General features: G+C 44.9%; 1 protein-coding gene across 6 annotated transcripts in view; it reads left to right on the forward strand.

Annotated features, from left to right (window-relative positions):
* RBPJ (recombination signal binding protein for immunoglobulin kappa J region) overlaps window positions 1-22,283 on the forward strand; it is a 57,871-nt gene that overhangs the window by 18,276 nt on the left and 17,312 nt on the right. For all 6 annotated transcript variants that reach the window (XM_064149100.1, XM_064149102.1, XM_064149097.1 and 3 more), the window contains 2 exons: window positions 12,847-12,885; window positions 16,543-16,638. In XM_064149100.1, coding sequence (XP_064005170.1) covers window positions 12,847-12,885; window positions 16,543-16,638 — 135 coding nt within the window. The remainder of the gene's footprint in view (window positions 1-12,846; window positions 12,886-16,542; window positions 16,639-22,283) is intronic.

Below are 22,283 nucleotides of genomic sequence, written 5' to 3' on the forward strand. Positions count from 1 at the left end.
GCTGTGTCTGATAGCTGTGCTGCAGTGAAGGGGACGTGCCCCTCTGGATGTTCCTCTTGGAACATTGTGGTGTCCCTGGCACTCACTGTGCTCCTGACTGAATCAATAAGGTTCACTTTTCTCCAGTCCTTTTGTCCTCTCCTCCCCCAAAGACAGTTTTTGTCCCAGATTGCTGTTTTGGGCCACTGCAAGGGTCTGAGGGGTGCTGGAGCTGGGTGTGTAGGGGCAGGCAGGTGTACAGGGGAAGCTGGCAGCAGGACCTGCACTGGGTGGTGGCAGATCAGCTTAGCTGCCTTGGAAGCTACAGTCCAGCAGTGACACAGTGACTTTGCTCACCCTGATGCAGCATAGGGGTGGCAAAGGTGTTTGAGACTGTAGTGAATGCACTGTCACAGCAAGGCTTATCAGAGCTGGTCTACTTAAACCTCAGAGGTGTTTGTGTGCTGAGCTGCCAGCTTGCATTAGGTTTTAGCTGCATTTGGGGTGAGAGTCTTACAGCTCTCCTAAGCTAAACTTTGACTCAGGATGTTAGGCTGCTAGTAGGAACTCCTAATGGTGTTGAAGACTTGTATTTTGTAAGTCCTTTTCCTTACAGGATTCTCGAGTGTTTTGTTTTTTCACATGTATCTCTTTCCCAGGAGAGTTCCAGAGTTGCTAGAATGTCAGAGCAAACAAGCTGAGCTGCTGCTCCTGTGCCATCTCTCTTTACTTCAATTAAAGCTGAATTTGCTGAGGTGACTGAATAGCTGTCTGTAACCAGAACCACTGCTCTCCCTCTCAGCTCCTTCCCAGTGTGTCAGTGGTGGTGTGACAGACTGATGGGCTGCTGGATCCCTCTGAGCATCTGAGCTCCGCAGGTGGCACGGGGAAGCTGGCTGAGAAGCTTGAGCAGGACAGTAAGCCCCTTAGGGACAGATTAGTGCCTTGTTTGTCTGCTGATGGGAAGCAGTGGCTGTAGCAAGTGGAGCTGCTGTGTTTTTGTGGGTACATGGAGAGTAAGTGATCTGTCACTTCAGCAGAGCAGTGGTTAGAGGTGTGGGGCTGAGTAGTGACTGCCCCTGGCAGGAAACTTTTATCATTTTGGAAGGTTTAACAGAATCAGGTGTTTGCCGTGCTGGTCAATGAGACGAGGATGGCTGCTGGAGGCTTTCTCCTTTGCAAGTTCAGTGTGGCTCCTGATCACTTCCTTTCAAAACCGTTCACAGTTTCTGCTTCTGTTCTGTGTTTTGGACATTACAGAGAACACTAGCAATTCAAAGGAAAACATGAACCTGAAGTTTTTGTGTTTCTGTTTTATACACACCTTTGGCACAGCAGAGGGCGGAAGGTTCATTTACAGATGGGAAGCTATTCTCTGGATGCTGCATGCAGCCACTGAGAGCAAGGCTGCCATAGTCTAGTGGAAGGTTACTATGTTGGCAGGAAAGTAGTCTAAAAAGTCTCCTCTTGTGTCAAATTTGAGACATTTGTCAAAAGGTTACAGTAAGTTTATTAAAATAGATTCTTCATGCATTAAAAAAAGAATCCTTATTGAGATTAAACCTTGGCAGTGATGGGCAGTTGGCAACTGTAAGGAGCTCAGCTTTATTACTCAGGAGCTCTCTTCTTGCCACATTTAGAAATTCGATTTTCTAAAGGAAAATGAAGCTGCTTGGCATTTAGAGACTCACTGGCACTTGAATTGAGGTTTGCTAGGGCACACCGAACCACTTCCTTGGTGAGTGACAGATTACTGTGACAATCTGTGTTCACAGGTGGTGTGCAGGGTGAAATCCAGGGAACATTTACTCTGCTAGATGCTGACTGCGCACCGAGCAAAGTGGCTGTCACTGAAGGCTGTAGACCTGATGTTAGGTGTGGTAGCACACTTCAGATTGCTCTTACTATTTGAGTAGCCAGTTTGTGAACTGGAGTTGTTATTTTTTCTGACAATTTCTCTGGTTTTGGTGTGAGTAGGTTGGAGATAAAACCAACAAATGAACGTTCCCTGTGCAGTGACAGCGTCTGAACCACGTTGTGCTGTGTGGTAGGGGTCAAGCTTCTGGTTTACCATGCTACTGTATCAAAGTGAGAACTCTTGTGGTTGCTAAGGTAAATAAATGTGTGCAGATCTGCAGTTCACACTGAACATCTGAGCCAGCTGTATCAGGAAGTCAATCAAAAAGAACGAATTGTACATTTAAAGGGACTTTATTTTTTTTAATGTTTAATTTTTTTAATTGTTGCCACAATGGTTGTTGTATCACCACAATATCTGAATTCCTTAGCATGCTTCAGATCTTTGGTTTGCCGTAGCTTCTTGCTGGAGGTACCTCCAGCACAAAGCAAAAGCAGGGAAAACATTTCCAGCCATGTGCTTAGGCGCTTTATGGTTCTTAAATAAGCTGTCAGCACTGACTTTTGGTCTTACTTCATGTGGCAGAATTGTGTGAGTTCTGGCTCAATTAAAATGATGCCCATTTTGGCCCAGACCTTTGATTTTTTGACTTGTGTACAAGTACAGTAGTCTACTGAAGAAATCTTTATCCCTGGCGTAGGCAGTGTGCTATAAAGACGTGAATTTGTCTAGAATTGAGCCCATTTGCTGATAGGGTTCAAGCTGTACTTAAACTGCAGCGGCGGTGCTGTGGTTTTCTTTTTATAGAGATTGGAGAGAGGACAATGAGGAGAGCAAGGTGGGAGGGTGAAAGTGGGTCAGTAAAGGGAGAAGGGAGTTTCTGACACAGGCAGTGACTTCCAGTGCGAGGGCGTGACGAGCTGAAGGAGCCTTTTCATTGTGTCGATGTCAGCATTGTTTGGTACCCTGCCAGAAGCGTACACAGTGTTGGGCAGCAGGAGACTTGTTTCCAACACCTAACATGCTTCCTGTGCTGCAGGACCTGCATTCTCTGAGTGTGGGCTGGAGCATGCAGTACAGAGATGTGGTAGTGCATGGCTGGTGGCGGTCGCGCTGCAGCAGGTGGGTCTGGTTTTGTTTTCTTGGAGGGAATGTTTTGTGTATCCATCAGAAACTTTTCTGGTTTTGTTACTTCAGGGGCTGCTGTGCCCCCTACTTCCAAAGAACCACTGTGCAGTTGGGCCACCCATCAGTTGCTCTTTACAGAGGATAAAAGGACTTGGGGAGTAGAAGAAATGCTGTCATTGTTCATGTCCCTTAGCCTTGATTGGTGAGGCTTTAGTGAATGTTATCTGCTACTGTAGGTTGGCTTAGAAGGAGGGTACTTGGGTAAGTAGTGTAGCAAAGCAGACTGGCCGGACAGGGTTATTGGTATCATATGTGTGGGGATGAAAACTGGATTGATTTTAGAACTTAATTATTTTGCAGTTCAGCTCCTGGTCTGCAGGCCAGAGACTCTATGGCAATAGTGATTGCAGGGGACACTCCACTGAGAACCAGGGCCCAGGTGCTGCTGGCAGGTGGCAGTGAGAGTGAGTCTCTGGTGCCTGTGCTCGTGCTGAGGGATGAGCTAGCCCGGGGTGTGATGGTGATCTGGAAGCTGTCACTTGGCTGGCTTCCTCAGCTCCAGAGGATCTGTCACCACAGGTCACCTGGAGGGAGCCACAGGGCAGATGGGTGTCATTGCTGCAGATATGTCTGATGCTGTTGAGGAGCCTTTGGAATGCATCATTTGTGTGCGTGTTTAGTTGTGTATGTCAGACTGCAGAAAGCTGAGAAAGTCCAGAACAACAACCAAAAAAACCTATAAAGCCAGCCAAACAAAAAGACAAAAACCCATCCCAATCATACAAACAAAAGACCCCTAAAGAACACTCTTCAGACAATCTCCCTGTGCAGTAATGGGTCTATGCAGTCTGCAGTGCCTTCTGTACCTGGCATGTGGAGCTGAGAATGGCCAAACGAGTGTCTGCATTGAGAAAGTGGCACGGCAACCACTTCTGCTTCTGATAAGTGAAATGAAACAGTAGTAAACTGCACCGTGTTTTAGAACACCAGTAGTCTGAGGATGTAGAAGCTTTCTCTAAGGGGTTGTGCAGATAAAGCACAGTGGTTAGGGGCACTCAGTGCAGGCTGTGTGACATTGAGGCACAACTGACTGTAAAGGTCAGTGGAATGTAAAGGAAACAAGTGTGGGACATGGAGAGTGGCAGCCTGACAGAGGTGCTCAGATCTTTGTGGAGAGTGAAGATGATATCCAGTCATTGGCTGTGTAGTGCAGAGCTGCTAAGAGAAGAGTGTTTCTTCATCCATCTCTTCACCCATCCTCTCTTCTGACAATATCAGCTTGTTTAGTTCTTCCGCTTTAGTTTGTGCTTTAATTAGCACTGGATGTTACTGGTAGTGTAACTGTCTCTATTTCTCTTAATGATCAGACCTCTAGATACTGAACCCATTTTGTTTTGAAGAAGAGAAAATTTTCCTTCTGAAGATCTTAATTTTAGCTGTTCACATGGTTCAGCTTTTTATTGTCCTCATCCATGGGAAAAGATAAATGTGAAATGTTCCATTTGTTATTACTTGTGTTTACTTCTGTCTTAACTGAATGAATATATCCAGGTTTATGTCTTTTGTATTAATCTCTTAGCAATTGTGTCCTTTAGGTGTTAAATCTATAGAAAATCACTTTATAAGGCTGTGCATTTTTGCCACTGGCAAATCATAACAGTGTCCTGTTTTCAGCTTCATTAAAAAACTAGAGGAATCTCGCTGAATAAGGTGCACTTCAATACATCAGTAATCTCCAGTGGGGAACCAGTGTTTAGTGATGGGAATCAACAACTACATTGGATGCATATTTCATGGAGCAATCATAGCAGAAACACTGTATGAAATGTTGTGGGCTTTTGTGTCTGCCAGCTCATGCTGGATCAGAAATGGCCTTTTTTCTACTGTGTAGGAATCCTCTTTCTGTCTGAAACCAGCAGGTGGGATGGTGTTTGCTAGTGATAGAGGATCTGTTCTAAGATGTTTGTAAGAGAGCGTAGCTGTGTAGGTGAGTTCACAAAAGTGCTGCTAGTGTTTGCCTCTGTGCCCAGAAGGAGATGCTCACATGAACAGACAATGCCTATGTTTGCAGCTTTGCCATGGCTGTTGCTGTAACATGTTGTTCTAGGTGCTGAACTCTGCCAAGCCCAAACAAGGCTGAGGGGAGTAGCTGTGCCTCGCCCTGCAAACTGCAATGCACAGTTTAAGCTGTCTGAAGGGTCTGTAGCAAGTGGTTGGTTAAGGAGCAGCTCCCGACAGCAGTGCAGCTTGCCCTGCACATGGCTCTGCTGTATGTGTGCTGCCTTTGAGAGTTTTCACCCCGGTTAAACCATGAGTGTGAACTTCTCTCAATGCTGCTCCATTTCCTTGCTGTGGTAACCAAACTAAAGCTGGAAATGGGCAGATGATAGAGAAAGGAGGGAGAAAACAGGGTCCCAGTGTGTTATTGAACCCATCTCTGTCAGCTTGTCTCAGGAGATGTTTCTGATAATGCTGAAGAGGAAGACTTATAGTCTTATAAAACTAGGAAGCCTAGCATTTCTCTTCCGTGGATCTTAAATACCAGGGCTGGACTTAGTGAGGCCAGTTAGGTTACACACTGGTAAGCCTGTAGCACACCTTGGGTGTAGGTTTGTAACAGCTGATCACAGAGCAGCTGGAGATATGAAGGCTTTGAACGGTGCTTTTGTTTCCTGCAGTATAAGCAGTAGACCCTCTTCTGACTAGGGCCAAACTGTGCTCATCTGATAAGGCTTTCTAGCTTTCCCTAGCACTTGTTTTAAATTGAGAGAGAATGATCAAAGATACCTCTAAATGGCTTGTCTTTTTCATTTCCTCCTTCAAAAGGCTTTTGTCTCATTGTCCAACCCCAAGCTCTTCCAACCTGAGCTTTCATGTCTGTATAGGAGCTCTCGGAGAAGGCTGCATCTGCTCGCTGAGTTTGTAGAGCAGGGATGAGGCAAAGCTCAGACGTTTCGTTTGTTGCACTTACAACTGCCTAAACCCTGCAGTAGCTGAAATACAGTACTGCTTTCTCCCCATCCTGCCACACTTAATGGCTGTGGGGACACCAGCTGTCTGGTAACTATTAGAAATGTTAGGACATAACTTCAGCCTCTCAGCAGACTTCGTTGTCACTTCATCTTGTTGGAGAGCAGAAGTTGGAACTTCTCGTATTCTTTCTTTCTAACTTGCATGGAGTATTCTGAAGCTTCCCTAGAGACCATATAAAAATCTGAAATTCTTTTCATTGGACTCCTTCTGTTTCAAGCATTGTTTCCCTCAGACCTCCTCTGGGGAAGTAAAAACTTTCTTTAGTCATTCCATTCTGCCTTTAATTTAGTGTTGTTAATCATCTCTATCTCCAGTAATCCTGTGTGGAGTGCACTGTGTTTGTCTCAAACCCCATGTGCTTTGTTGGAAGCAGGTGGCACTTGCCACTCAGCCAGTCTTTGGGTCTTACCCTGGCTGGATTAGTGATTGCCAGATGTCATTTCTGACAGTGCTGAGGAGCCGGAACAATGACACTGAGCAGTTAGGGGACAGCTTCCTTCTAGGGATGTGCCCTGAGCCCTTGGCAGCACATGCTGAGAGATGTTGTCTTGTAACTGGACAAATAAAGGATGGGTCTTGCTGCTCTGAGCAGTGCTAGCTTTTTGCTGCGTCAGCCAGAAGCACCAAGGAGAGTGGGGGTGCAGTTGGAAGTAATTTGAGAGTGGGACACCGGAAAGTGGATGTTGCCAGTAGCAGCCACATTGTGCCTCTTGACATCTGGCACTTGCTTCCAAAAGCAACCCTTTTTCTGGAGCCTTCTGCTTGGGCTGGGGCTGGCTGGCATGGGGTTAATGTTCTCAATAGCAGCTGGAATGGTGCTGTGTGCTGTGACCCAAACAGTGCTGATAATGTAGCAGTGTCTCAGCTCCTGCTGACTGTTTGCACAGCCTCAAGGCCTTCTGCTTCTTGCTCTGTCCCCTCAAAGTGAGCTGGGATGTGACACTAGAGGAGACACAGCCAGGCAAGTGACCTGAACCAAACAAATAGTTCTTCCCTGCCGTGTCCTTTACTCAGCAATAACGTTGGGAGGAGGAGGTTTAGAGGAGTTATCCTGCTTGGGTGCCGGCTGGCCACTGGCCTGCCTGCGAGAGGTGGGCAGTGATGGCTTGTTTGGTTGGGCTCTTCTGCCACTTCTCCTTAGCTTGGTAAACAATTTTTGTCTCTCTCTGCAAGTTATTTTGCTTTTTACCTAAGCTTTCCACTTGCCCAGTGGCTGCAGGTCGAGCAACTGTGTGGTGCTTAACTGCCTAAGGGCTTAGCCCCAGCACCCACAGGATCTCTTTGTGCTTGTGGGAGGTGAAAAGAAGCTAAAGAGATCGCCACACATGGATATCTGCTATGGGTTTGGACTCTTCAGGGAAAGGCAAGTATCTTGCTTTTATTTTCAGTTTTGAAAATTTTAAGACACCATAAAAACATCTGTCAGCAGAGAAAGCAGTAACTGTACTGTACATTTACTAGTCTGTGTGTTCTGGAGTGGAATGTGGCTATGTTGCCTTGCCTCAGGCTTTTCTTATCACACTCGCATTCATTTCACCTAGCAAGCCTCTGCCACTCCTGTCTTCCCATTGCCCTTCTCACTCTCTTGCTGTCCCCATGTGGCTTCTCCAGTGTTGGTTCCTTTCTGCTCAGCTGCTGTTCCTACTGTATGCAAATTGGACAACTCCCTTTTGATTTTGTCTCTCTGGAGAGTGGTATTTACAGAAAGGTCTGTGGGATTCCTGCTAAGAGCCAAGAGCTGTGTCTGTATGTGGCCAAGTGAAGACAGAATTCTTAGGGCTGATTGCTGAAGCTTGCCTGGATCTGGATGGATGCTGTGCTGGGTGAAGAAAGGTGAATGGACTTTCTCAGGGGCTGCAGAAAGGATGTCCTTGGCTGGCAGCCAGCACTGGGAACATTGACAGTTCATATTCCAGGCAGGAGGATGCTGGAGCAGCTTAGTGACCACAGATTTTCTGTCAGAACTCATCATGGAACAGCATGGGATTTTTTTTTTTAATTAGGAATTTTCTTCCTGCAATTTGGCAAAACTGTCTTGGTTAATTTTAATTTATTTGTTTTTCCTCCTAAAGTTGACTTGACACATAGAACTAGTGGAAAATAAAAATAAAGTCAGTCCAAACAGTTTGTGTCCAGACAGTAAGAGTGTATAGCACAAAACTGGTTCTTTAAGAAGGTGCATATGACTGATAGATTTTTGTTGTGCTCCTTTGTAGATGTTGGCAAGAGTGAAAACTCCTACTCCTGCAGCCATGGAAAACTGCTGTCTGTTGTATCTAAGCTAGGAATTCCAGACAGGATTTAGCGTTATGATGTTTTCTGAAAACATCTGAAACTTAACCTAGAGCTTATGTCCTGTTTTTACCTAACCTGAGAACGTTAAAAGTCTGAGCAGAACTGTCTGGTGAGATGACTGTCAGTGCACTTGGGCATTTCCATAGTTACTGGAGGGGCAGGAAGAGGTGAAGAGAGAAAGCTCACTTCCTACTTTGTGAATGGGGCAAAGGAGTTTGAATAACAGTTTGAATGGCAAACTGGGACTAGCTCAATGAAAAGGACAGCCTTGAAAAGGAGAATGCTTTGGGACATGATGTAGCACAGAAGTTGTGCCTACACTGTATAATGGAGAAGTGAGATTGATTTGTGCAAAGCATCGTAAGACAAAATAGATGAAATTATAGGCTACAAACTAGCTGCTAGAGATTGCAAGACTGGGAAAAGAATGATTGGAACAAGTCTCAAAGTTGCTGCAGGAGCAAGAGGAGGTGATGTGACTACAGACTTCACTATAAACCCCAATGTGAGCTAGGGAGATGCTAATAAAACCCAGTTTGCACTGGATTGGTGCTATGGATTGAGATGACAGCTTGGCTGAATGGCCAGATGCCAACACAGCACAGTCCTGGGGAGTGACATAAAAAACAGGGAAAGTACTTGATGAGCACTCAGATGTAATGATAGCTTCTAATTCGGGCTTCAAGTGATACATACATTTAGCTTGCTGAATAACTGCTATAGGAATGGAGCTATAATACATCTTTAGTTTCCTCTCTTGGATATTTTTGTTACCCATCAGTCTGCATGGTTTCACTATGTAAACAAAGCAGAGAAATAGAAATAGTGACTATCAAAAGGAGTTCCGGAAGAGTGAAAACCAGGGAGGGCCTATTCCAGAAGATTATTGCAGTCTCTGTTGCCTCTGGCAGGTAATCTTGCAGTGTCTGAGCTTGCAGCCTGCCAGTCGGACACTGTGGTTTGCAATAACAGCAGCCAGGGCTTGTTCAGTGGCTGTCATTTGGTACAAAACAAGAACTGATGTGTTTCCTGTACTTCAGGTGAGCTGCCTCATCATCCAAGCAATGAAAAGGCTCTGAGAGTCTTCTGCCTGGTAGTTAGTGGTAAGTTTAATACTCCGGGTGCCTTGTTGATGCAGATATCAATGTTGCATTGCAAACATATGGGAAGAAGAAAACAGATGAACCATTAAATAAAAGTACATGTGATACTTCCTCTGTGTACTTTTCATGTCTTGCTTATATATCTTGAGTCGTTCAGTGTGACTGGAAGCCTGGCATCCTGGAGGCAGCTGCTGCTGTTGAATAGACGTGGTTCATAGGAGTGCACATGCTGAGGATGTGCTGCTGATCAGCATCAGGGATGATGAACGGCAAGGGAGGAAACACAGGATTCATGCAGGCTGGGGATTTCTCTTAGGATAGCTTCTTTGCTGCTGGTGAAACATGGTTTAGGTTTTCCTGAGAATAAGTTGTAGGAAATAGGTCATTATACTCAACAGAATCTGAAAGAGCACTGTGCCAAATGTGTTCAATTTTCTGAGTCTTTTGTGCTTCTGGCTCCAACGAGCTCCTCTAGCACTATGTTCTACACCTCAGCTATAGCAGTGTTTATAGAGCAAGGAACACTTGTTTTAGTCTAAAATGATGTTTTCAGATACTAGCTCTGTCTCCCAGTTCCTGTGAGAGTCGCTGTCTCTTTGTGCCATTCTGCACCTCAGTCTCGTGGGTCTTCACCTGCATCTGTTGCTCTTCTCTTGTCGATTGCACATGAAAGCTATTGGTCATCTGTACTGATGTTTGTCACATCTTTTATTACTCAAAAGAAGGCTTTTCCATGCCATGTTTTCAGTGAAGCTCAGGCAGTTTTTAGACTTGTGGGTATCTGGCAGAATAATGCCATGATGTGGTAGTGTTTGTGTTCTCAGGTCCATTTTTAATCATTCCTGAATTTTACCTTCCATGAGCTAGGGAGGTTTGTTTTCCAGTCAGCCTTAGTTCTGTCCATTCTGGCCACTTCTGTGATTTGATTTGTAACGTTCCTGTACAGGTCACAGATATTTTCCATAAAATACAGTTATTCCTGTGGAAATGTCTACAATCCAAGTGTTTTTTAGGTCAGGTCTTACACTGCTGAAGAGTATTTATGGGGTCTCTGAAATGCTTTTGAGGTAGTTGAGGCAGGTGCTGTTCACTGGCATCCTGCCTGGGGTACACAAGCTTCAGTCATCTGTCAGGATGTCATGATTGAGGGAAAAGGAACTGATCTTAGAGACATTAAAAACTGTCTTTAAATAAGAATATACAGTTTCTATTTTACCCCTCCATCTGATGTCTGCTTGAGAGAATAATGTAGTGTGTGTCATCTCTTTGGAGGTTCATGCAGCTAAGGACAGTGTTGACCCGCCTGCACTAGTCAATTGTAGTGGCATCAGTGGCTTCATTCAGGGTGCAGACAGCAAGGGGAAGCTGACCTGTGATTGATGAAGGTTCTGCAGTGAGCATCAGATGGTCAGAGAAGCACATGGTACCCTGGGTAAACAGAAGTGACTCAGAGTTTGAGCTCTGCCTGTGAGGAGTGGGGATTTGGGTGCTTTTTCCTATGCTAGGTATGCAGAATTTGACTCGAGGTGAAGTTTGGGTTGGTTTCTGTGAGTAGCTGCACATGTGTTCTATAGATGCCTGGTAAATAAAGCTTTGGGGCAGCAACATATGTGTGTGCTGTGGGAAAGTGTCTGCTGCCCTCATTTCTGTAGGGGAGAATGCCACCTTAGGGGGGAGAGCAGGCTTCTGTCTGAGGAATGGTTTGTATGATGTACCACCAGTGTCCAATTTGGTTCCATCTGCTGGCCACAGCAAAGTGTGAGATGCGTGTGTGATGCCTCCTTTGCTCCAGAGTAGGCAGTTCTTTATTTTCTCATGGTGGACTTGAGATGTGCAGAAGAGTTGCAGTGCAGGCTACAGGTGTACTCAACATCAGGCATCTGATCTGTAATCACTACTTGTCTGTACAGTATTGCAGAAAAGTAATCCTGTGTCTAGTCAGTGAGCCAGAGGCTGTGTCCTCTGCCAGAGGATCTTCAGGGCAGAGCAGGATCTGCACAGAGAGCACCCCAAAAGTGGGACATGCACACCCACTCATACTGACGCACAGGCTGTGCTTAGGAGGTGAAGCTGGGCTGGAAGACTTCAGGATAGAACTTTGCTGCTGCAGAGCTGTTTGGGTTTTCTGCTTTGCAAACGTGGCAGTGCAGTGATGCCTGCCATGGAGTAAATACAAATCCTGTGCATAGCAGAACCCAGCATTTAAAATGTATAAAATGAAATCTTGCAGAAGAATCTTAGTTCTTTTGTTTCAAGGTTGCTGCTCTGTTCTGCTGTGTAAATGGTAAGAGCTTGAGTGTCTGTGCATCTCTAGAGCTGGTGATGTGAAGCTGGAATGGGTCGATCATTCCACCAGCAGTCGCTGTGGAGCTCAGGACAGACCCACTGCACAGACAGGAGATTTCCTTGTCACATCATTGGGTGAGGAAGTTCTCTATGTCTTGGGAAGCCTCCGGCACTGTTGGGGGGCTACATTAGGAGAAGGGTTTTGACTCTCCAGAAAGCGTCAAGAATTTGGCCAGTCATAGAGGTAGTTTTGGGCACTGGCAGCAGCAGCGGCAGAGTTTCTGATGCCTCAGTTTATTTTCAGCCACAGAGGTGTTAAGTTGAGCCTGGTTTGGTTTTGCCTTTTGGTGTTTTTTTCTTTTTTTCTTTTCTGTTTTTGCTTCATCCCCACTGTAGCTCGTGATTCTGTTGCCTTAGTAGGGTAGGCAGCTGGGCACTGCCTTCCCAGCTCTTAGGACTGACATTTTTAAGTGAATCTTGAGAGTTTTTTTGGTAATAAAGATGTTTCTCTGCTGTGTAAATTTGGTATCTTGTGTAAATAAAGATTTTTGTGGGAAGCCTTAACCTGGTGTCAAAAGTGAACACTCTCAAGAACAGTCTTAAAACACTGAAAGAAGCACAGCAAACACTGCGTGGCTGAAGCTGTTCAGGTGCACAGCAGGGCACGTCTGGGTCGTGTCTGCTTACATTCCACCAGGGAGGTTGTCCTGACACGTGGCAAATACTTCAGCGGCCTTTTTTTAAGAGTTATGAAGGAAAAGCAGCTTTCTGAGAGCCTGAGGAGCAGTCACTGGGATCTGCCACTTCAGAGCTGAGTCTGTACATTTCTGGAGGTGGATAATAGCTGGGTTTTGTTGGCACTTTAGACCAATGCTATGGCAAAGCTCTCCTGCTTATTTCATCATTGTGGGATGTAGGCTTTCTCAGGTGGGATTCAGAGAGAAAGTCAATGCCACTTTAGCAAAGAAAGTTCATGTTCCAAATCAAAAAAGCCTCTGCTGGCATGGGAAAAGCTGCTGCAAGGAGGTGGGTGGCACTTGACTAGTAACCTACCTGGGAAGTCAGAAAGACAAGACACTGAATTCCAATGCATTTGGAGGGTAATATGTCACTGACATTGGCTGAACACTTCTGTTTTAAATTAACGACTTCTTTTTTTTCCAGGAAATTTGGAGAGCGACCTCAACCGAAGCGGCTCACTAGGTAAGCTCTGAAGAAATTCTGCTTTTAACAAGTCCCTAAAGTTAGCCTTTTTGTTTCCAGAAGGATTTCTAAGTGAAACCCCTATGGTTTGCTAGTTGTGGAATTAAAAATGTCAGCACTTTGCAGTTCCTGCATGCAGGCAGCAGCCAGAAGGACAGTGTCAAACAGTCTCTTGCTGTGGTGCTTAGGATGGTTTGTTAGAAGTGGTGTTGACTGCACACCTTAGTTTCTGTAGACTGTCTGGTGGGATGCCAGTCTGCTGAGCTCACCAGGAATCAGTGGGATTTCTTTCCTTGGGTGCCTTGTGAGGTGATGTCAGATAATGCTTTGCCTGAGAGCTCAGCACTGCTGCTGTCCTGCCTGATGTGAGAGCAGGAGGACGCTGTACTGCTGAGTAGGGCTCTGAACTGCCTCCGATGGAGCATGAGCAGTCAGAGATTGCAACAGGCAGTGCCACCAGCGTTCTCCCTCCTGAGGTGTGGTGAGAGTGGCTGCAGCACTGTGCTGCTTTGCTCCTCCTCTGATGAGAAAGGTTTTGTGCTGGAATCTCTTCAGTAGCCACCACCATCTCTGGACTGTGGTACAGTAGCTTGAAAAACACTCAGTGTCATGATATGTGCTGATCATAACTAACTGCTGAGTTTAAACTCTGCTGTTTGCTCAGGAGCAAAAGATGTGCAAGTTGTGATAGTTTGTATGGTGGTAGTATGTGTAAGGACATGGCTGCCCGTTGTCACTGTAGCCTACTTTTTGTGTGCTCATGGGGGCTAAGCACACCTTATGCTGCTGCATTTCTGGAGCAGCTTCAGATTAGCTTTTGTCCTTCTTGAATTTCATTCCAATGCAGAATTGGTCTCTGTTGAACAAGTGTTGCTGTTCTTTCTTGGCCTTACTGTTTTCAAGGTTGTACTAAGTTTTAATAATGAACTGTTTCCTGTCTCAAGTTAGTGCCACCTCTTAGTGTCACCCTGGGGTTACTGACAGAATTTTATCTTCTGTCATTTAAAAAGCACAACAAAAGTAGTGACTATTCAATTTCAATAGTTTCAACTACTTCTTCTATTAACTATAGTGGCTAAATTTCATGTGCAGGGTGTTGGGTACTAGATATGCCAGGTACTCTTTCCTGTGAGTACTGGGTAGGCATCAGGACTCTGTCACAGGTGGAGCTTAAAAACCTTTTCTGTGCCAGTAAAGGTTGAAAAGAAGCAAATTGATTCTTGCCCTCTGAAGAGAAAAAAGCTAATTTGCCTAGTTCTAAAAAACCAGGGATCACACACATTTTGAAAGGTATGACTTCTTTGTGTAATGCTAAAAAATTAAAGACATTTAGTTCAATTATTGGACAATTGGTCAGCTCTTTTCTGTCAAGGCAGCCCTGTTTGCCTGATAACCTGCTCACCATTGTGCAGATTCCAGCAGAAGAGCACTGCTTTTTTTGTGCTATTCTGGTTTGGTTTAGGTCTAAACCATAATGATGCTACCTTTGTGGAGGGGTGTAAGATTTAGTAGTGAATAATGACATCTAAGAGTTGCAGTGGTTGTGTTTTCTTATCAGTGGAAGAGGCTGGAGGGAAACATTCCTAGTTTTCCTAGCAGCTTGGCTTGTCTCAGTCCACAGTAGCAAAAGGGTAGTAACAAGGCAGAATTTCCTCCTCATGCAGTGCTGAATAAACATCAGCTAGCACCTAGCATTTCTGTGTGGAGATTGCTGGCTTTGAGTAATTGTTTTTTTTTTAATGGTAGTCCAAAGTTTTGAGTTTGACAGATGTTCTTAATTTAAGTGTGGCAGTGCTCTTCCTAGAGGAGTTCAAATGGTCAGATATAAAGTTTTTAAACTGCTAGAATGCAGCCAATATAATCTCTTAATGAAATGCATCATAATAATTCACTGAGTTATATTTTGTGGTTAAAAACCTGTTCCTAAACAATGGCTGTAAATAAAGTAACTGTGCACTGTGAGGCAGCTCTTACACCAGTGCTTTTATGGGTGTACATCACTTTTATTAATGTCAGCTCTGAAAGGGTCAAGCTGTTCCACCTTGGAAGCAGTGGTTTGAGTCTCTGCTCTCACACCTTGCTGTTTCCACAGAAAGTCCAGCCTGTGATCCCTCTCTTAGGCAGACAAGTGCAAGCTTTTACAAAACATGATGGGCGGAGCTGGGCGCTTGTCAAACCTGTCCCCCCAATCTGCTGGCTTTCCTCTCTGAAGTACCACCCAAACCAGTCCTCTTCTGTGGGGTTTCATCTCCTCATCTACCTTGCTGTTAAATTCTTAAGTCTGTTTCTGAGGTTGATGGCTGCAGATGAGCGCAGTGGTGGGCAGCCACCCTGCAGAGCTCCTGACAGGGACTGAGCAGGACGCTGCCAGCTTTCCACCGAGACTAGGGTGTTGAGCTTGGCACGCTGCTTAATGAGCAGTTAGATGAGTGTGCAGGGAATGATGGAGTGCATTGTTCTCCTGCTCCTCTCAAGGAATTGCTCTGGGTATCTTGGAGGTAATTACAGCTTTTATGTGTTGTCTCTCATTACAGTGATGTTGAGGGATAGAAAATGAATTATTTTTTTCACCTGACTTTATGCAGGCTGTAGAGGCTGTCTCTAGGAAACTAGATTAGGCAGTAGGCTGAAGAGTTTTAACTTTATCCTTGGTATATTCACAACCAAAAGAATTTAAACGTTGCATTGATTTAATACCAAACAAAACTGCAAAACAATTGGTCATTAGCATGGGAGACTACGTTAGTTCAGGAGAAAAAATTTAATTAAGAAAATGTGTTCTAACAACATTTATTGTGTGGTGCTTTATCAAATGGAACGTTGCACACAGCATAGTGATGAGTATTGATCACAGAATCACTAAATGTTAGGGGTCAGAAGGGACTTTGAGAGTTCATCAAGTCCAAGCCGCCTGTCAGAGTAGGATCACCTGGAGTAGGGCACACAGGAGTGTGTTCAGGTGGATTTTGTATGTTTCCATAGGAGACTCCACAACCTCTCTGGGCAGCCTGATCCAGTGTTCTGCCACCCTCACAGTGAAAAAGTTTTTCCTTCAGTTGACATGGAACCTCCTGTGCTCCATCTTGCACCCATTACCCCTTTTCCTGTGACTGGACATCACTGAGCAAAGACTGGCTCCTGACACTTGCCCTTCACATATTTACAAACATGAATGAGGTCACCTCTCAGTCTCCTCTCTAAGCTAAAGAAATCCAGCTCCCTCAGATGTTCCTCACAAGGGAGATGTTCCACTTCCTTACTCATATTTGTGACTCTGTACTGGACTCTTTCAAGCAGTTCCCTGAGGTCCTTCTTGAACTGAGGGGCCCAGAACTGGATGCAATATTCCAGATGCTGCCTCACCAGGGCAGAGTAGAGGGGGATAATGGTTTGATATCTCAAACAGCTTTTTTTTTTTTCTGGAAAGTATAGTAATTGTAAATGCTCACAGGACCCTGCTGCCACTTTCATGCACGGTTGGGGCTTCTTTTTGCTGTGTAATTGCCTTAAAGCTCAAACCAAACTCATCTTGAACCTGTTAATGCTGGCCTTTTGGGATTTCAGGTGTTCTGGTTTTATCAGTCCTAAAGCTATCTTTAGATTATTATAAACAAACCCAAAGATCTTTCCAAGCTCATTTTGTCTTTTTCTTTCCAGGGAAGCAATGCGAAATTACCTGAAGGAGAGAGGGGATCAAACAGTGCTAATCCTCCACGCCAAAGTTGCGCAGAAATCATATGGGAACGAGAAAAGGTGAGTGTGCTCTTCCCTAGTTGCCCTCTGGTGCAAAGGGCATGGCAGGATTCCTCAGTTGATACTATAGTCTGGAGAAAGGCAGACCAGCATGGTTGCTGTAAGTGATGCTGCAAGCCTCTGGAGCTCAGTGCAGGGAGGTGTTTCTGCTAGCAGCTTCTGTCTGTGGTGGAGCTTTACTTCCACTGAACTCATGTGGCTCTAATTTTAAACCTTCCATTTTAAATCCAGAGCATACAAGGTGATTAATGGGGCCTATTTGTAGAGGAGTGTTTTCCTGACTGATTACAACTTGATATCACATAATCACAGAATAGTTTGGGTTGGAAAGGACCTTCAAGATCATCTAGTTCCAACCCCCCCAGCCATGTGCAGGGACTTCTCCGCCTGCTAGAGCAGGTTGCTCAAGGTCCCAGCCAACCTGGCTTTCAACACTGCCAGGCTTGGAGCCTCCACAGCTTCTCTAGACAACCTGCTGCAGTGCCTCACACTTTCATGGGGAAGAATTTCTTCCTCACGTCTTAACCTAATGAAATATGAAAGGGACATATCTGACCTCAGTAAGAGGTACTTCTGACTCAGTACTGCCATAGCTTTGAGCAGATGACAGATCACTCACAGCCATATTGGTGACACTGTGGTAAATAACATTGCAACACCAGCTGCAATCATGGGGAGTTTCCTAAGGGACAAAACCCACACCACTATGGGAGGAGGGATGCTTTTGGGCAGGGGTGGGTATCCTGCAGTCTGCTCTGTGATGTTTTCATTGCATGACCAGTAGAAGTAAATAGGATAGTCCTTCACACACAGATTTCTAGGTCTTTCATGCTTACATGGAATTTTGTGTAAGTGATAAATGATATTTTTCTACCTTCAATTTCCTTAAATAGTGTAGTAGTTTTCAGAAAATTTATGGCTAACAAATAACAATACCAAAGACCAAACTTCTAACTTTTTTTAGCCACTGTTGTGCCCTCCTTGTTACATCACTTATGCTTTTTACATTTTTCTGAGCTTTGAGATTCTACCTTATCTGTGTATGAAAGTATTAGCAGGAATGTTAGATTCAAGTCTGCAAGGTTCTCTGATGGTTGCTGCCAGTTTAAATCACGCTTCCGGATGTCTGTGAATCAGATGCACGTTGTTTCATCTGTTCTCCAGGGTTCTGTGCCTGAGGGATCATCTCTATGTCACCTTCTCTGGTGGCCAGTGCCTCAAGTCCTTTCTTTGGGCATTGTTCAGGTTCTGCAGCTCCATGAAGTTGTTTACTCAAAGTGCCTTTTAGATCTTTTGGAGCTTCTTGATGAGACTCAAATGTGAAGCAGAGAAGGGAGGGAAGGGGCAGAAGGAGGCAAGTGTGCTGTTTATCTGCTGTGTGACTGTGCAGCTCCTTGCCCACTGCCATGCCCAAGTGCAGTAGAGTTGCAGAGCAGAGCCTTCCCAGCAGTGAAAGATAACTTCAGCCCTTGGAAGCAAGCTCAGTGGCCAGAAAGATTTGTCATGGCATTATAGGGACCTCTGATTGTGATCTTCTCAGATTGCATTGTCATTCCAGAGCTACGTTCGTGGCTGCAGATGACTTCAGCACATCATTCCCTAAAAATGAAGGGTGTGCCTGCAGATAAGGAAGGGACTTCTAAACAATGTCTCTGATTTCAGTCATTTTGTTCTCCTTGCCAGAGCAGCTCATGAGGGCAAGAGCACTTTGCAAAGCTTGAAACGAGGAGGGGAAAGAGTGTAACGTTGCTGATCAGGAAACCTACACAAGGTTCTGAGAGACTCAAAGCAAAGCTTAAAAATGGCATTTGCTGGCAGTGCCTGACAGCTCCTGGGTGCAGTTTGATAGCACTGCTGTAAGCTTCTCTTGCCTTGAGCATCCCTGTCTGCTCCTCAGCTGGATGCTGATCAGGTCACTGTGGCACTTAAGCAGTACTGGTGAAGTTTGTTCAGCTGGTGTGAGTTTCTCAATGCTGGAAACAACTGGTAGGAGGAGCTGGGTGCAGACTCTCTGAGGTGCAGCTCAGTTGTCTGTCTTGGCGTGGTTGCATTTGTTTATCAAAGGTGTCTCAGCTTTTACCTCCTGAAAAATAAATGTGTCAAATGAGTGCAGGGAATCCCAGAGCTTAGTGGAAGACAACTGGGAATGAAAGTGGTGGGATGTTTGCTGTAAAATAATGGGATGATGCAAAGGTTGTCGTGCTGGCGCGAGTGTGAAGTGGATGTCTGGAATACATAGTGTGATTTGGAATACGTACTGTCATTTCCTTTCTCCTTTTCAGTATTGTAGTTTCCTTCTATTTTAGCACACTATTGAGACTCTGGTACTGCTCTGCTGATTCCCAGAGCCTTGGCATCAGTAATGGTGTCTTGTTAGCTGCCTAAAGAAACATGCCAAACAGTAAATCCTTGGGCCTGTGTGTGCCCTAAAGTACTGAGTGAAACTCAATGATGAATTAACTTGGTTTTATTTTGTTGCTTCTGTTTTATTCATAACAGAATATGCCCTTTGATTCTTCATGCTGCTGGACTAAGCAAAATTAGTAAAGGTTTAAGGCTACTTTATGCAACTGGTCACACAAGTTTTCACCATTTATACCTTAAACACCATTTCTAAAGTGAGTTGTTTTGCACACATCTGCTTTATAGGCAGAAACCTATTTCATACCTGCTTTTGGGGAGAAATTGTCTGTTTTCCCTGGCACTTCCTTATGGCATGGATGTGATCTGGTTAGCTTTCTATCCATAAAGAATAAATTAAATTACACTGTCTCTATAGCTCAGAATTCAAGTTAAAAAAGAATTAATTTTGCATTGTCATGTCTAAATATAAAACCTAAAAAGCTATGATCAAACTTCCACCTTCTGTTCCAGCCTTTAAGCCTTGTTTGTTCTGAGGCCATGAGAGTTGTTTATCACTAATAGAATGTGTGTGGCAGCATAAGGAGAAGGTGAGCGCAGAGGCCACCTCCCAGTGTTGTGGTGAGGTCAGCAGATGGTGAAGGCTCCGCTGAAGGCTTGCTGCAGACGGTGTGGGACTTGCCTGGTGTGGCCTTGTTCCAACAGACCTCACAGAAACACCACTGCAGGGTGCTGCCACCTGGATGGAGGCTTTTTTGATCTGTCTGAGAGTGCTCCTGATAGCTGTTCCAAAAGAACAGTGATGAAATAAGGCTTCTTAGCCTTGCTGTTCTCAAAGTTAATGTTATTTAGTTTAGCCAGGAGGTAAGCAGCTTCTGGATGGGCTTAGCTGAATTTAAGACTTCTTGCCTAATGTTTCCTGTTGGATGGCTGTCCTGTTTCAAAGGCATTCAGGTGATGTTGAGTCCTGCTAAGTGTGGTGGTTTGGTTTGTGCTGCCTGTATGGTTTCCATATTGAGTGTTCCCTGAGACTTCTCCCCAGAGTCTGAGCAGTGTGAATGTCCAACCCTGTAAGGGGCTGGAGTGTTTTGCTTTTCAAGGCACAGCTCCTCAGGGTGTGAGCAAGACTGGTACCTGTGCATTCCATGCTGTTCTGAGATTAACCATTACCACTCCTAAGTAGCCCAAGAATGGTCTGTCTGTGTCTTGTTTTGTATCTTTTGGTGAAGGAGTTCCTGTAATTCCTGCCTTCACTGCCCAGAATGCTCCTGCCCTCTGCTTAAATCTTGTTCCTGAGAGCAATCTTGTTTCTCTTTGTGGCTCCACTGCTCCATCCTTAGCACTCCAGCACCTAAAGACTTTGCAGCTGTTTGTTGTGGCATTGAATTCTTTGAGGAGTGATGTTCTATCAGCTTCTAAGATGGAAAGCAGACTGCTGAGCATTGTCATGCTCAAAACGGTGTAGCTGGCTGAGAAGTATGCCTCCTGCCATGGCCAGCTCAGGATTGACCAAAGGAAAATATACTCTGTTAATGTCGCCCAGAACATAAAGGAAACTAGCTGGCAGATGCCTTTAAATCCTGAAGGCAAAGACTTCAGTGAGATGGACACAGGATGCACTGGATGATGTGGAAAAGTAGGCTTGTATGAATAGAAGCCTGTGGTGTAAGAATACTGCTTCAGAACTAGGTAGCAATGACGTGAGCTGCTTTGATTTTGGTTCTACCCCTTGCTTCCTGGCAGGCTCAGTTAGGGTAGTTGCTCTACTTGAGGTATCAGCTTTTCTCTGTGTTGCTTGGCTTGAACTGATGGAAGGGACTGGAGAATGTCCGTGTCTCCTTTGGTGTGTGTCTGATGTAAAACAATATTCCAGGGAGTGCCAAAGACTGTTCCCATTTCTGATGTTGCAATAAGGACTCGGAAACCACTAGAAATCATCTTTCCTTCGAGTCATTTGGAGTAAAGGGGAGCATCTTTAGACAAATCTCAGCTTGGTTCTCTTGCTGTGGAAAAATGATCAGTTTCCATTTGGTCTGAGGGAGAAAATCTGTTGAAAAGATGGCAACAGCTGGCTGCTGCATGCTGCCCTGGGTTACAGAGCCTGGAGCCTAAGGTGAGGCTGGTAACACTGTGGTCCTGACTCTTTTGAGCAGCCCATGGAACTGTCATATGAGAAAGCACTCTGAGGACACCTTTTTACTTTTTGGAGATTGATCCTCTGACTAATCTGATCAGTCCCAACAGCAGCTTCAGTGCAATTACAACAAAGGGAATCTAAAATGATCACAAATTATTGGGAAATGCATAGAAAGAGCATCACAGAGCCAGAGAAACCTGTTGTAGAGATGCTAAGTACCTGAAGATTTGCACAGCTCTGGTATCCCAAATGCTGCCCCGAATGGGCAGTCACTGTGCTTGGTATCAGCAAGGAAGAGACTCTTGAGTCTGCATTTAACCATGCAGCTCTAACAAGGCTTTGCCCAGGAGTGGTGGTTGTACTTGCAGCAGTGAGAGAGCTCACAGGGCTGATCCCCAAGAGGTCTTGTGGCTTTTAGACCAAACTGTTATGTGTGCAGCCTCACAGAGAGGAATGTCCTGTGTTGTGCTGCTGCTCATTCAGCAGGGAATTGCCAGTCTGCTCGTGGCATGGATGAGAGGTAAAGAGATATTGAGAGACCATTGTAAATCAAGTGAGGAAATGACTCCCTGCTTGGTCTTCCACCATGGCTTCTTGCACAGAAAATTCTGAAGAAGCTCTAAAGAACCAGACACAGCTGCCTTTCCTTCCAACGTATTTTTCTTCTTCTAAGTCAGATTAATATTTAAGAAGATTTTTTTCCCCTCCTACTCAGTCTTACTTTAGTTTTGTGGTTGAACAAAAGAGAGGTAGGCCTTGTAAATCAAAGGTCAAAGGAAGAGTATTTTCATTTGTTCCACCAAACATTGTCCTACCTCTTTTCCCATCAGTAACGCTGGAAATTACCTCCATTACTTGGCTGACTTTGGGGAAGTGGTTTGCTTTTTGTTTCTGTAGAGCTGTCTGGAAGTCAGCCTCACACACAGACACACTCCTGCATACGTGGAAATGTTTTATTGATGAGAAAACCTGTTTGCAGCAGTTACTTTATACACATCAAAGGCGCTTTCTGTAATCTTCTATGAAAATTAGAAGCACAAGGAGTCTCGCCGTTTACTCACACTGTGCTGGATAGCAAATGTCTGTTTAGCCCATTTTAGAGCTGAGGTGCTGGGTTTGTAAGTGTACAAAGCCCCAAGCTGGTGCT

The sequence above is a fragment of the Pogoniulus pusillus genome, chromosome 9 (assembly GCF_015220805.1).
Source record: "Pogoniulus pusillus isolate bPogPus1 chromosome 9, bPogPus1.pri, whole genome shotgun sequence".
NCBI classification, from domain to species: domain Eukaryota; kingdom Metazoa; phylum Chordata; class Aves; order Piciformes; family Lybiidae; genus Pogoniulus; species Pogoniulus pusillus.